General features: G+C 41.0%; 1 protein-coding gene across 13 annotated transcripts in view; it reads left to right on the top strand.

The window, feature by feature from the left end:
* The window catches only part of LOC116688312 (protein 4.1), a 77,644-nt gene that overhangs the window by 33,737 nt on the left and 27,727 nt on the right, over positions 1–16,180 (top strand). For all 13 annotated transcript variants that reach the window (XM_032514270.1, XM_032514267.1, XM_032514279.1 and 10 more), the window contains exons 2-4: positions 7,532–7,669; positions 9,372–9,539; positions 13,260–13,364. In XM_032514270.1, coding sequence (XP_032370161.1) covers positions 7,631–7,669; positions 9,372–9,539; positions 13,260–13,364 — 312 coding nt within the window. In that variant the 5' untranslated portion in view covers positions 7,532–7,630. The remainder of the gene's footprint in view (positions 1–7,531; positions 7,670–9,371; positions 9,540–13,259; positions 13,365–16,180) is intronic.

Genomic DNA, 16,180 nt, shown 5'->3' with positions numbered 1-16,180 from the left:
GGGGGGAAATAAAAAAACCTTTGCATTTGTAGTCCCTGCGGTGCATGGTGTCTGGCAGTTTCAGGGACACATCCTTCAGCAGTGAGACGTCCCTCCTTGTGCATGCACCAGTGGTCTCCAGCACAGCATGAAAAAGGTCAGCTTCTATTAGATGCACTGTGACATAATGATGTCTCCGCAGCAATTTATACAGATCCTGCCGCTGGCTCTTGATAATTCTGTTCTCCTGCTTGTGTGTGTGTGTTGATATTCATCTGAGAGCGAGCACCTTTTAATGAAGCCAAATTCCAAACCTTGTGCTACTTTGCATTCAGATATCTAGTCTGCTGAGAGGAAGGTAAGCATGTGTTGTTTTTACTACAGCTGCACAGAGGACACATGACGTACTGCAGGAATGTAAAGCATGAAGAGTCATGCCGTTGTTGTGGCTGTTGTTGTTTACTTTAGCCTCAGTCTTTCCACTCAGGCCTCATCTGTCATCATCCATTGGCTGAGGCTCATCCAGGTAACTAAGCTGAGAGGGGGCACTCAAGCGACGGCGTACTGTAGGAAAATAATACCCCCTAAAGGGGAAAAAGACTGCATCTCTTAAAGCACGTTGCTTTGTAAAACAGTGCTCTGCCTGTGTGGCTTCCATCAGTGTTGACAACTGTAGTTGTCAGTGTGAATGACGGACCGTATGTGTGATGTTGGTTGTGTGTGAGCAGTGTCCTTGAGCCTCCCATCCTTCTCTCTGGGTGAGTGCGTGAACTGTCACTGACACATCCCAGTGTGCTGTGGATTTGTGGGGCCCGAGACATGCCAGACAGAGGCACTGTGGCTTTTCAGGAGGAAGAGCTGGAGTTATTGACATCGTGATGAGGTGGTTTTACTGGCCAGTGTAGTAGCAGATACTCACTGTTGTGAGGCCAATTCTACAGAGTTGAGAATTTGGAGAAGTTGTTGGTCATGGAAATAGTTTAGGTAATTTTACAATGAGGTTGAGGTGTGGGATTTTAAGTGAACAATTACCACAACTATTAAACGGATTGCTTTGAAATGTGATACTATTATTCATATCCTTTTCAGATTAAATAATAATTTTCCGTCTAATGCTCCCATCGTCGTCTCATCATCCCAAAATGTTAGCATGCAAGCACGTTAACAAAAGACGGTTAATATGATTGATATGGTTCCTGCTAAACCTCAAGATGTCCTTGTTATTGTGAGCATGTTAGCATGCTGATGTATGCATTTAGCTCAAAGCACCACTGTGCATGAGTAAAGGTCTAGAGAGCCTCAAGTGTGGCTGTGGCATAACTGTGGAGAAGAAGTATGTCATTTACGAATATCAGAGTAAATTCTTAATGCTTTGTTTTTGACATTGGGAATAAATCACTGAATTTTCGCTGAATAGTGGGAGAGGACTTTAACATTGTGGGCCTGCAATTCACGGCATCGCTTATCTCTTGTCTCTTTATCGTCACTGTCCCTTCATCGGACAGTGATATTTTAAATACTTTCTACTTTTACTCATCAATAATGTTTTCTCACTCTGAATGCCTTCCTCTTTTAGTTAACATAATTTTCAACCAGGTGACCACGTACTCCTGATTGTCAATACTATAGTCAATAGTCAACACTACAATATCAATGTGGTATTGATATCAAGGTTTTTGGTCAAACATATCGTGATATTTGATTTTCTCCGTATCGCCCAGCCCTAACTGGAAGTTCAATATTTGAATCTTCCTTGTAAAGCACTCAGGAAGTGCACTTGTGACTCTCTTTCAAAACTAAAATGTGTAAATTTGTTATGATGAAGCATTGCAGTCATGAGTACAGCTGTGGCTTCAGAATTGTGTGTTAAAAATAACTCACAAGCTGGTAAGATGCATTGTAGTAGCTATTGTGTTGTCTCTTTGTCCTTTGCCATAGCAGTGCTCTTTGTGATTACTCAACTGCATCGTGCGCTCAGTGCATGCTAATGGGTAAATGTGATTAAGACATGGGTTGTACGATGGAATTAGAGTTGTGTATCGGCCAAATAGTGCTGACTCTGTGCCGGCCAGGGCTCAGATGAGAAGCAAGTTAGCAGCAACGGCCGGCTACTCTGCTTCAAACTCCCCATCCGTCCCTGTGTGCAGTTCTTCCACCACTAACCAGAGGGGAGGCTGTTTGGCATTTTCTTTGAGTAACAATGCCACATCAGCTCATTTCCTCCCCCTTTTCATTTCTTATCTTTTCCGTTTATCCATGATCCTTCTGTCTTTCTGGCTGCCTCATGTTTTGGCCTCTCATCTCTCCTCCTTGCTTCAGTTCGTCTTTCTGTTTCCAACTCGCTCCTCTGAAGAGAGACGAGCGGGTGTGAAAAAAGTGTACTCTATGCTGTTGCCATAGCAACTGCATCTGGGAGCTGAGCCAGTCCCCTTCCACAGACATGCGTGCTCCATCTCTCATCCTCACTCCACTTGCCTTACTTAGATTAAAGCTTACCTCTGATGTGAATGAAGAGAGAGAAACAAGGGAAGAGGCTCCGCTTGTTAGTGAAGAGTAGCGTTTCATAACACTCCAAGGAAACAATGTTCCTTTACCTGTGATGAATCATTATTACTGATGACAGATATCAAAGACAGACATTGTCAGTAACTACACAAAGTGTACAACAAAGGAAACACACAGTGTATTCCTGCACTGTAACATGCTTTCTTCTCCTCTGCAGAGGTTGCTGGGTTGACGGGGAGTGATTGTGTGTAATGGTCTGGTACAGGAAATTATTGAATTTGCAGGGCTCTATTGCCCCGATCTGTGCCATTAATCCATAAATAATTTGGCAATTAATCTGATTTCATGAGAAGATGTCTCAATCAGGGACCCCATTTACCACAAACTAACTTTGGATTATGTGATTTGTTTTGTTGTTGTGTGCGCATGTGTGAACATGTGTCCTCAACGTGCTTTTTCATTATTGGGTGACATGTATCGTACAAATATTTTACGACCACTCCAAAGCAACAGTAACTATCGATTTGGGTAAGGTTAGAAAATGTGTCATGGTTGGCTGTGTGCTTGTATATGTCCCCCACTGTGGGGACAGAATTGGTTAGACAAGCTGTTTTTCAGATTATTTGTTGCTGTGAACGCAGCACAGCTGAGACAGGTATGTTTTACGCAGACAGCTGTAGATAAATGCATTGTGTAGTGTAGCCCAGATGGATGTTAAGTGAGGGGGGACGTTAGCGTCTGTTTGACTTGGACAGAATGAGGAAGTGCACACCTGTAAAGCACACAGGGGAGACGCTTGTGATTTTCAGCTTTATTGAATTGGACTGGGAGGTGAATGGGATAACAGAAAGACACGGTGTTTGCTTCCATTGCCATCAGAACACGATACCCAATGAAGTTTCCCTCTCCAATCAGGGAGTTTATTCGGCAGTCATTTCCATGATTCAACCAGTGAGGGAAAATTGATTCAGCAACTCATAGCTCAGTGTCCAGCTTGATCAGACAGCATGGGGAAAATGAGGGCCCTGAGGGACATACCACTCCACGCTTCACTTTTGTCCCCAAGGAGAGAATTTCATTTTTGTCAAGTCTCTGTGGTTGTAAGTAATGGGACGGTTGTGATAGCACGACAGAAGAGGAGGAGGAGGAGGAGTGAAGGGGAATGGTTTCACACTCCTTTTAACCATGTGCAACATGTCAAGATCTTCCCTGGTTGGGAGTCAGAGCGGGGTTGTCTCTTCTCTGAACCAGTGGGAACCGGTTGTGGTTCTGCATCCGACGTCAGACACAATCGCCCATAAGCCCCGAGTGCATTATATTGATGTGATTTGCTGCTCGTGGGGCAGAGAGGCCTCCAGGGTCATACTCAGACTGGATTAAATACAAGGTCCTGGAGCATTGTCTAGGGAACTCTATAATACACAGGCGTTCTTTCTTTATGGGTCTTGTCTTTACTTTTATAAAAGATCATGGAAGAACATGTTCCAGGGTCATAAACACAGTTTTTATCTGGTTGGTTCATGTATCATTCACCGTTATACATGCACATGTCAGGTTTATGTGCCTTTTAAAATCACAGAGGCTTCATTTTTAATTTGTCACAATCATTAGGATGAGAGAAATCCATTGTGGGGGAGGCAGAGAAGACAATTTTTCTTTAATAGACAACGATGTAATGCACACAATGTGATTTTTATTTTGTGTCCTGTACATTTACGTACCCAAGACATTAAATATAAAGTTAGTTTGTCAGAGAATAATATCATTGATTACTTAAAACTATTGGGAACTAAACACTTGCACTACATTGGCCTTTCTAAGCTCTTCAAGCTAAGAAAACACAACTGAAGTCTTTTAATTATCATGCAAACATAATAAACCTGCATGAATTTAGAGCAATGTATTGAAGAGTACAGTGCTTAAATCATCCTAGTAGATGCAGTGAAAATATAAACAACATAAAAAGGGTATGTAAACAGAGATCCACAAAGTTATTGCTCTTGACAAAAAAACAAAACAAGAAATGAGATAATTAGTTAGCGTAGCTGTTTCTACCTGTTTCTAGTCTTTATGTTAAGCTAAGCATGGATAGTTCTGAAAGAAAGTTGAGCGTGCTATCATCTAACACTAAAAATGCCAGTAAACAAATTTCCCAAAATGTCAAACTATATAGAGTATATCATGACGATGATTTGTTGATTATCAAAAAATGAAGTTTCTTCTCATTAGTTCAGGGATATCTGTGTGAAAAGTCCAAATTAATTTCCTCAAATGTCGTTAATATCTTTCTAGTGAGTCTATGTTTAGACATGCCTACAGTGCACACCTCTTTAAACTGCCAACACTGTCTGCACTCTACTCCCACTTTAGCTGTTATTATTCATTCCACCCACACCTATAACCTGCAAAACCTGCAACTGAAGGCAACAAATTCTAACTGATTTTCAGGAAAATGTAGAAATTGATAAAGTGAAGTAAAAGTCAATAAGCTGTGGGAACCCTTACATACTGTATAACAAATACGAGCAGCAAGACTAAATAAAGACTGCAACCCTTTATATACACAACATGTCAATGAAATTTCCAGAATTGCCTCCACCCGAAAAACATAGCTTGTCTCCACCCGTCTCTTTCCTTCTCATCTACCCAAACTCTGATCCTAGCCTTCACATCCATAAACCCCAGTGCATCTAGAACTCACTATGGCTGGGTATTGTTAAATTTGATACTGGTAATGATATCAATACTGTGACATTGATACTCCTTCCTAAAAGATACTTTTTTCTGAGACCAGTTTTATAAAACAAAAAGAAATTACAACATAACATTACAGCACAAATCTTTTTATTTATTTTTCCATTCACTTTTACCAGTCACAAACACTAGTAGAGCTCGTAAGAAGCATGCTGCATGCTTATTGGCTCACTGACGCTGATGAGATTTGCTCCTTAGGTATTGAAATTGGATATTGAATGACGAGACATTTTTAGAGGCAATTCGGTCTGTGCCTAAAATGTATTGAATTTGGTACCCAGCCCCACTGCTCATCCATTCGAGTGATCACATCACCCCTGTCCTCCAGAACCTCCACTGGCTTACTGTACCACAACGGATCCAATTCAAAGTCCTTCTCATTGTGGTTTCCATCTGTACTCGGAACTCTGATTTTCCAAGGTAGTTGGAACAAGCCCCCTGACCTCGGATTTCCGAGCTTGGAACTCGGGCAACCAGCAAGTACCCCAAGCTAAAAATCCAACATGGCTGCTCTGTGCATCAACAGTTGCGAAAGCTTTAGTAACATACAGTTGTAAGCACTTCTGTTTATTTGTGTTGCACTAAATCAGTCGCACATACAGCGCTGTCCATATTCTATCTGTGGACAATGTTGTTCCGCTGTTTGCATGCACAAAAACCGACTAATGCGGTTTAATAAACTGGCATTGCTAACCATGACTACCCTTGCTAGAGCTAGCCCCACAATGAAAACTCTGACTTGTAAATGGAACGCAGTAACCTCGAGTGTGGCGTCATTCCCAGCTTAGGCTTCCGAGTTCTGAAGGCACTGTCAGACACAAATCCCTCCATAACCAGGCCCCCACCTTCCTCACCGACCTGCTCCACCACCACACTCATTTCCGCAGCCTCCACTCCTCTGATGCCCACCTCCTGTCTCCACCACTCAGGACCAAGCACCGGACATTAGGCAACAAAGCCTTCTCCAAAATTGGCCCCTCTACCCGGACACATCCGAGACCACACTGATCTAAGACCACTAATTTAAAACTCCCCTTGTGATTAATGTTATGTCTTATATATTGAGTGTGGTTTTCTATGCTCATATTAATCAACATAGTCATCATTTTAGGTACCCTGAACATCTCTCTATAAATAATATGTAATTTGTTCTTATTATAACTCAAAGTACCTGCTCTACACTGTAACATTACACTTTGCATATTTGTGTTGTTTATTGTTATTCCCTAAATATGTTTTTGGTAGACAAAACAAAGACAACACTGTGATGGGAGCCTTCATATTACTGTACCTAATATGCATTTTATAAAAAGTTGTATACTCCATTGCACCATGGAGTGATACAGACTGGACTATGTCAATTATTCATACACACTCATAGACGATAGTACATGTATCAGTCTTTGGGTTTTGAGGTGCCCTGCCACATGTATTTCATTACTTTGTGGTAATGTCTTAAGTTCTACCATGGACTCTTTAAGTTGTTTCGAGCCATTCTAGCATGGTATAGAAAGCCTGCAGGAAGCCTCAGCTCCATTTGTGCCAGTTCTCATTAATATTCAACGAGCTAAGCTGCTTGACTCTGATTGGCTAACAGCTAGCCAATGAGAGCCTGGCTGTCAGCATCTTTTACCCATTGCAACAGGGCAATGATGACATCAGGCTGACCAGCTTTTATAATAAGCCTGATTTCTCTGCTTATTTCTTTTCAGTGGCTAGAGCTAACAGAGGAGGTAGCAGTTCATTTTCACATAACACATGCAAATGAATTCCTTCTAACAAATGCAAATAAAAACGGTTTTGTGTGGTAGGGCACCTTTAACACCTGTGTGTCTGAAGGAATGCACTGCTAATAGCCAAGAGTACCATGACTATTGCTCATGTCCTAATTCACTAATTCATTACGTTTTTTGGTAATCTTCATCATTGTGCTGGAGCTTGTCTTGCTTAAATAGATGATGGTTATCTGGCTCAGTGAGAGATTTTATAATTAAAGTAAATGTCCTTGATGGCAAGGTGAATTATGTCAGTATGTGGAAATTGTGTTTTATCAAGAAGCTACAGCTACAGAATATGTAATGAAGGGGTAATCCTGGTGCCAGTGCAATTATTATTTTGGGGGGAAGGCATTCATGTTTGGGATTTTTCACAGTCTCCAGCTGTGGAGACATTTCAGCTCTTTTGATGTTGAAAGAAATCATGCATGCAGCTTCTGACATTGCATTTTGGATAGAGGGTCTACTCAGTTGAGAGACTTTTTGAAGAAAATTGTTCTCTTCTTGTCTTTTCTCAGGTTGGTGTTACTTTGCTGAAGAGACAGAGGCAGGCCCTGAGTCGGAGTTGAAGAGAGCAAGATAGTAGTTCTCCCAGAGAGCAGGGGGCGTCAGCAGGCATGCACGGCTCAGCTTCGGACAACAAGATGGCCAAACAGGTCAGCATGGCCCTAGTCTATATCCTTTCAACTTCCAGGAGGGAATTCTGCCGAATGCATGTATTTTCCGTTTCCTTCCACTTTCTTTGTGCTTGAATTTTTTAAATTCGGTGGATTAACGAGGACTATTGTTGGCTGCTTCTCAGATTGCTGCATGGGAAATTGACACAGCTAGCTAGATTATCTGTCCAATCTGAGTTTTCTCTCAAATGACAATTTTGCAGCAGCTCTATGCAGAGTTTAGCGCCGCCCATGACAAATCTGATCGTTTCAAATAAAAGCCAATGAACCAGAGCACGTTTTCCTCACATCCCTGAATGCTATTTGGACTAGTCAAACCCTCCTTCATCCGGCTTTGAAGGAGGGTCTGGCAATGTGAGACTAGCATGGCTCTAATAACTTATTTCTAAAGCAACAGATTTTCCAACGGTTGTGTTAGGTAAAATACAAGAAATAGTAGCTTTCAGTTTATAATATACAAGTTTTTGGGGTTTTTTGAAGTTCACCATCTAGAAATGGAAATCCATTATGAGGTTTTGTGTAAAGGCATTGACAGTTTTAAGGAATTAGAAGCTAGGTTCAAACTAGTGGTTTAGCAAACCAGTATGTGAAAGATATCAATCAACTTCTAAACAGGAATTTACTTTGGTAACTGTAAAACAGTTGCCATAAATATGATTGTAAGGCCAAACAATTCCTTAAACTTAACTGACAATCCTTTGATTTATTTATACAGGAATACTGGTTGTTTCAGAGTAAGCTAATAGTATCCACGCAGTTTAATATGTTACGGACGCTAGCCATTTAGTCGGACATTAGCATAACGTTTTGAAGTTTTGTGTTATTTTGTTCAATGTAATTTAAAATCTTCTGTTAGATTATTATTAAACAGCATTTTATTGAGTTTAAGGCCAGATATGTTCAGAATATTACTCTTCAGTCTAAACGGTGCAAACTAAAGCTAACACCTGGCAGTTACTGGGTGTAAATTATTATTAACTAGTATTAGTCTACGTCAGAACTGTGTTGTGTTTGGTGCAACCCATTTTAATTTAAGAATGTTGAACGTGCAAAAGGCTGATGCTACGAGCTCCAAAGCTTATGTTTTATTGAGCTGAGAATGGGTATCATTGCACAGCAGAAAAAATAAGATTAATTTGTTTATGTTTAATTCTGGCCTTTGGGTCTTGATGAAGATGACACTGATTATGTTTTATCTGCATTCATTAACTGGCAGTATTTCTTGCTATTGCAACAGTTTTGCCTTGCCTGCAGCAAAGTCTTTGTTAAAATCTGAAGAAAGATGATATACAGGGATAGCATAAAATAATGACTGCTGTGGTTAGACTTTATATTTGTTTTGTCCTGTAATTCAGTGATTATTGAAGTAACAGAAAGTCAATTTAGTTTACAGTATCAACATTATACTGCAGTAGGTTTTCAGTATTTGAATTAGCAGACTTTTACAGATTACACTGTCTAAAATCCAATATCTATTAAAGCCACAATGCTGACTCTCCATCATTGACTTTCTCGTAGGCTATTACAGTCCAATGACTTAATCTTAAGGCACTGTCCGGATACTGATACAGTTATTTAAAGTATTTCAACGGTTTCAAATGTCCTTTCAGGTATCAGGCAGATGCTATGTGTAACTGTGTCATTCGACTTACCGGTACCTCTTTTATACATATATGTTAAGGAACAGAACTCCAAGCATCTGGATGAACACACAGAAACAGACGACATGTCAGAGAAGACGTCCCCAAACAAGAACCTTAAATCTCCGCAGAGAGGCTCCAAACGTCTTAAAACCGCCCCGTTCAAAATAACCCTGCTGGACTCCGCCGAGTTCGAAGGAGAAGTTGAGGTATGCGCAGTGGACAATAATTTGTGTTAACATGTTTTTTTGGAATAAGCCTTAACATGCTTTGAACCCTTGAAATATTTTTTTTTCCTTTGTAGTTATTGTCCTCTGTGGGCAGTTGAGCTCTGAGCGGATAAAACAGGCAAAGAGAATAAAAGGGAGAGTGTCATGCTGAGAGCTCAACAGGGGGGCAAAGCCAACGCAATATTACACACATTTCTGTAATACACACAGTGGTATAAAAAGAGTGAAGCATTAAAGTCTTCAATCTACAATATATATGTTGTTATTACTCCAGCAGTGTGAAAAAAGGACATTCTTTGCTTGCTTGGAAAGGAAACTGAAGGCATGCTTATGGAAGGAGTAAATAGATAGATGTACGTGCATTGCCTTAGATAAATGTATGGAAGGAAGCCAGAGATTTGGGAGCTTTTATTACTAGCAGCAGCAGCAGCAGCAGCAGCAGCAGCACACACTTCTAGCAGAATTGGTATATCTTTCCTTCTAACATTTCTTGTTTGGGCTCAACTTTCGAGAGAATCTATCTAGACGCCCAAATCCAAGACATGATGCATCTGTTTGGCACCGCTGCCTCTGTACTCAAGATGACAGAGCTAAATCAGGCCAATTGGTGGCAGACGGCCTCTGTCACAGCCCAGTAGCTTGGCTCTGCAGCTCTTCAGCGAGACTGTCTGATGCAGCATGGACAGATATGTACTGTACATGTTCATGGGTACATGTTCATCAGTAACTCTACTTTCTGAGTACCACTGTAAATTTGTCTTTAGCATCAAGTACAAAAAATGGCAGAGTTGAAAGTTCTCCAATTGAAAGTCCTCCAATCTAAAAAATAATGCAAGAAAGCAAATTTGTGCAATTCCCAAAATGTCACCAGTTTCAAAAGTAAGCATTGGATGCTTTGTCAGATTCTTAGACTTGTTTACCGGAAATCATAACAACACTCAACACAAGGCCAATTTACAGTAGTATCTGTTACACAGTCCTCCCCATCAGTTTTTTCTGAGCACTGTAAAGACTCTAAATATGTTTAAAAGTTGAGATCCATAGTTCAATATTGACCAGTATTGAAAAAATTAGTGGAGGGCCTCTTTAACACTGATTACTCAGGAATATAATACAATAATACTAATTTGTGATTCTAATTCTGAACCGTTTAGCAGTTTGGTATACTGTTTTCTTTTTTTTCTTTTTTTTAAATAAAAAATGGTTTACATTCCCCAGGCTGAGGTATCAAACAAGTATTGCTTAGGTATCAATACTGATTTTGACGATGATTTCACCAAAATCATCATTAGATACTGAAAATCACAGGATGTCTCTTTTGTCCAATAAAAGCCTTCAGCACAGGACGTTAACAGGGTGCTAAGATATTTCAAGTTATTACATGGTTGCAAACCAGGTGCAGCCAAGTAGAAAATAGAAGAGCTATGTCGTTATGATCCACCCCTTAGGACACTTATGCACAAGTGCATCACATTTTGTGTGTATGTGTTGTAGAGTTGGGGGGGGGGAAAGCGCCTTTTATGTGCGAGTGTGTGAGGTAAGAATATTAGGAATGCTACGCTTGCACCAACCGCTCTCTCAGCACTCTAAAAACATTCAGAGATACCTTTTGGCATTTTCTGCACAACAACAATAGTTAGCATTATGGTTATGAAAGCTTTTGTGTTTTTAGTGCTCTTCCATAAATATGCCCTCCCCTCACCATACTGCCAGTCATTGCCAGAGAAGGATGTACAAAGCAGCCTCTTGCCAGCCCATGTTTTAAAAGGAATTCTAGTTCAGGGAGAGCCTCAGACATCCAGGTCATTGGCAGGCTTGCTCTCACTTCCTGTTTTTAATTGCTGGGGTGGAACATCATGCCTGCCATAGCCAAACCTCCCTTGTGCCCCCAGGAGGTGGTAATAACAGTGTTGTGAGAAGGCAGGCCACACTTTGGGAGAGCTGGAGGAGGTGCCACATTCATGTGATAATTAAGTCTCTTGTCATGGGTGCATGGCAGGGCCTCCCCGTGGTCCTCGGGCGGGAGAGGGGGCACCACGCCCATACCCATTTCTCTAAGCCACTGACTCCCCTGCTCAATGGGGTGTAATCCGCCTGACTTTGCATGGTCAAGCCCGGCTGCGCCAATGTGTTGAACAGGGCTATTTTGGTTGGAATTGAGTGATTAGTTGTCATTTTACACTGCCAAGATTCTCCTGGGTGTCCATTCAGGTAGCATCGTTATTATACAGTTGGATATTGAATTGCTCCAGAACAGAGAGAGAATAGACTGGATCACCTCAGCTATGGATTATTGAGACTCCACATCCTGATTTATTTATTTAATTTTTGCTAGCTGTTGCTGATGTCACATAGAATACTCTTGCTTTAAATGAACAATGTTTCCGTTAGGTAACTACTGACTGACATGATGAGAGCTTATACACACTCCCCAAGTACTGCTCCACCTTCATTTCACCCATGATGACGCAAAGGTGAAACACTTTTTCAAGTCTAAGCCTTTTAGGAAACAAACACAGAGAGATAATACTGCATCTGTTTCCCTGGCAACTGCTTGCTCCGTCTCCCTGTCACCTCACTGAGTTGGCTCTAGGGGAGGAGGCACCATGTGTGTGAGAGTATAATACGAATGTATGTGTGGTTCAATTTTAGTCCTAAATATTAAAAAACTTGTTCTTTGTTCTATTTTTAACAAGGGTGTAGAAAAACATGCATGAATTGATGATGTTGAGTCAATATTTCATTTGCCCTATCAAATTAAAGTGAACACATTTTTGATATTATCCATCTAACACCTTTGGGTGGCAGCTCAGTAAATGACTTTCAGTTCATTCAAAACTAAAAAATACTACTTATAATAAGATCAGTGTTATTCATTTTTGTAAATATCAAATCTTTATAGAGGTAAGAAAATTACGAATCTGGCTGCAAGGCTTTGAACCCATGAACATCTAGTTTGGAGGCATCCATGCTCACCAATCAGCCACTATGTCAACAGTGATATCTACAGTCATTTTCATTTTACATGTGAGTGGGATGCAAACTCTAAAGCACTATTGTTATCAATGGAATGCAACAGGCAGTACATACTATATACTTTAGAAATATACGCCAATGTTGACATCCAGTAAAATATCTCGACATCTACCAGATGGATTAGGACACAATTTATTTCAGACATTCATGGTCCCAAAAGGATGCAGATTAAGAAGGATAAACTAATTTGTGCCTAATTTAGTCCAGGGCTCCCTCAGCACTGTGAGCAAAAATGTTTGTTTGTACATTGTGATGTTGAATGTTCAAAATTCACAATGAAACTTCAATGTGAATGGAAATGTTCCTGAAGTGCTCACCTTGAACTCAGTCAATAGCAGTGTAACTCTTTGTCTACAGTACAAAGACAAATGTTCCCTAGCAATTTTCAGTCCACGTTCAAGTGTTTGATTCACACCGACTGCGGCACAGTACCAAATGGCTGCGCTGCTTTATTTTGTGCTGAACTAGAGAACAAGAATGCAATGTTGACAAGCACAGCTGTCTAATGGGCTGTGATATTGGTGAGCCCAACTTTGCCTAATAAAACCTAGTGACTGTAGTAGACAGAACTGTGCACATTTTGCGTTTCATAAATTTAGTAAAAACTTTCTTCCGTCTGCATTGTTTTGACCACTGCTGTGTCATGTATGTTGGTCTTTGCAGAAACACTCCAAAGGACAGACCCTGGTGGACATGGTGTGTGAGCACCTCAACTTGTTGGAGAAGGACTACTTTGGGCTGACCTTTGCCGACACAGACACCCAGAAGGTCAGTAAATTGTGTGCCAGAGTAACCTCGTGGGACGTTTCAGTGCATAAACACGCTGCTCAAAGAACAATCTGTATTCCTCTCACTTGTTGGCTGGGTTGGCTCTCTGAAGGGTGCACTATCTATCATTCAGAAAAGATGAATGGAATATGGGTCTGGACAACAAGCAATTGAAAAATGTGTGCAGTTGGAGAAAAGATGAAAACATGACTCATACTCTTTGCAAAGCATGTTTATGGAATTTAGTCATACAAATATTTCTCAGACGCAGAGCTGCTCTGGAGGCAGAAATAACCTCAGTTAAACCTCCACTGTCTGAAGCCAACATTTGGTCAGATTACTAGCTTACCTTAAAGTGCCTATATTATGAAAAAATCACTTGTCTGGGATTTGGGTGTTATTTTCTGTCTCTGGGGCTTCCACACGCATACAAACGCAAAAAAACTATTCATGCTGTTTTGAGTGAGATACGGTGTCTGAATGTCCTCTGCTTTCAGTCTCTGGGTGAGCTGTTCAAAATCTGCATGGCTTTCTACGTCACTAGCGAAGATGAGCTTGGAATGCTAGCGCTAGCATGCTAATTCATTCTCAATGGCAAAACACTTCTACAACACCCCCCTAGTTCACCATAATCTGCAAAAAAACTACTTCCATGTCCCTGTTCTACAGGTATTCCACAAGTGCCCCTCGTTTAGAAGACGTCTCCCAGCTAATCCTGCCTTTTACTGATCAAAGTTGGAGAAAGAGTTATCTAGCTGATGTGATCTTACTTAGCTACGGCGCATATGCAACTCCCAATAGAGATAGTATAGAAGTGAGATGTCTCACTCTGTAGCTAAACGGAGACCTTAACACAGGGTGAAAACAGGATCTGCAGCAATGTGCGGTACAACAAAAATAAGGTGTTTTTTGAAAATGAAACCATGAAAACCTATTCTGATACAACCTCAAAATACAATTATGAACCTGAAAATGAGCAGAATATGGGCGCTTTAAAGGTCCCATGGCATGAAAATGTCACTTTATTAAGTTTTCTAACAGTAATCTGGGTTCCCCCAGCCTGCCAATGGTCCCCCAGTGGCTAGGAATGGTGATGTGTGTAAACCGAGCCCTGGGTATCCTCCTCTGTCTTTGAGAACATGAAAGCTCAGATGGGCCTATCTGAACTCTACCTCCCCTTTTTCTGCTTTGCCCGCTCAGAGAATTTGGCCCACCCATGAGAGAGAGACATCATGGCTTTCAAACGAGCAAAGTGGCAGTTGGTCAAGGCCCCCCTCTCTGTCCCTCAATAGCTACAGACACAGAAATGGCACATACTAAGGAAAGCTCATTGTGGGACTGGCTCTAGTGGCTGTAATTCTGCACCAAGGCTGAATTGTGGGAAAGAGATTTCAGATACAGTATTAAAGGACCACTAAGGGCCATATAAAAGCATCCAGAGAGCACTATGTCATGGGGCATTTAAGCTTATAGCTATAGGCAACAGCGGCCACTGTGATAATGGCAAATGCTAAGATATAGTCTACAGTAACAATAGCAAGAGAACAGAGTAGAGCACGGTCATAAAGAAAGCAAACTAACTCAGTGATGTCAGTTAAACGGCAATGGCTTAAGTTTGCTAACATTAGCCATTGCCAACATAAGCCACTGATCATACAATACCAAGTAAGGCTGTAGCAGAAAAACCCATAGTATGTATTGAATTCAGCAAGGGTGTTGAATTCAGCAAGGGTTTTTCCGGTTTGGAATTGTGTGCGACTTCTTCTTTCAAAAGTTACAAAGTCTCACTTTAGGTTAGTTAGCCTAACTCGCTCATAGCAAAAGTGTTGAGTTGGTTTACCTAACGAACTTGTTACAAATACCGTGATTCTTTGCTTCTGTCTGAGATTTATTTAGCTCTGCTTTTGATAAATGTGTACATACATTGAACTCCAATCAGATCACAAATCATTTTGACTTCGTAGGAGGTCTGAATATGTTTCACTCTGATCTTCGTTGCCATGTTCGGGGGTACAGCCCAGGCTCATTATCATATAATCAAGTAAATGACTGATGGGTCCTAGCTGTCGGCCTGCATTACAGCTCTCATGTGGGTTTTAGGTTTGGATTGCTGCAAGCCTCCCTAAGGGCGGGTATGTGATTGCACAATAGGGTACAGAGAATCCTCCTTCCTTTTGAAGATAAGAAAGATGACAGGACTAAGTCCCTTTTAACATCTGGAACATTTCCTCTGTCACCATCATCAGCTTGTGCGTACTTCAGCACACTTGTTGGAACTTGATTCGTGTCTGAAGGCCTCGGATTTGGATTGAGCATGATCTCTGCCAATACGGACAGGTTAACTGGGGTGTTAGAGAGGTAAACAGGCTTGAAAGTCAAATATTTTCCTCCTTCAAAGTGGACAAAAAGCTACGGCTTAGATTTGACAGGCTTGTCAAAGACTTATCAGAGCGAAGCTTGAGCCTACAGCCGGGGGTCAACGCTTATTGGAAGACCAAACAAGCCGGAGAAATGAAATGTCATTTCACATGCCCTTTCTCTGTCTAGGCTGGGGAAATGATAATTTAATCTTCACTTTTTGGGAGAACATTTATTCTGTGTGATAGATTTATGAACTAAGGTTGCAAAAGAAAGAGCGAAGCCTTGATAAGTGATCGATTTGAAAGTTCTTCCTGTATCCTGCAGAGAAAAGCAAAGCAGCAGATAGTGTCTTACTAATTGATTGCTCTTTGGCCTTGGCGGATATAAGGTACTGTATATTCAAGAGGAAGAAAAAAATGCCTGTGGCTCATTAAAGTCTTTAGTAGCCTGATTAA

This window comes from Etheostoma spectabile, chromosome 4 (assembly GCF_008692095.1).
Source record: "Etheostoma spectabile isolate EspeVRDwgs_2016 chromosome 4, UIUC_Espe_1.0, whole genome shotgun sequence".
Classification (NCBI taxonomy): domain Eukaryota; kingdom Metazoa; phylum Chordata; class Actinopteri; order Perciformes; family Percidae; genus Etheostoma; species Etheostoma spectabile.
This window is presented reverse-complemented; position numbering and strand designations above follow the sequence as displayed.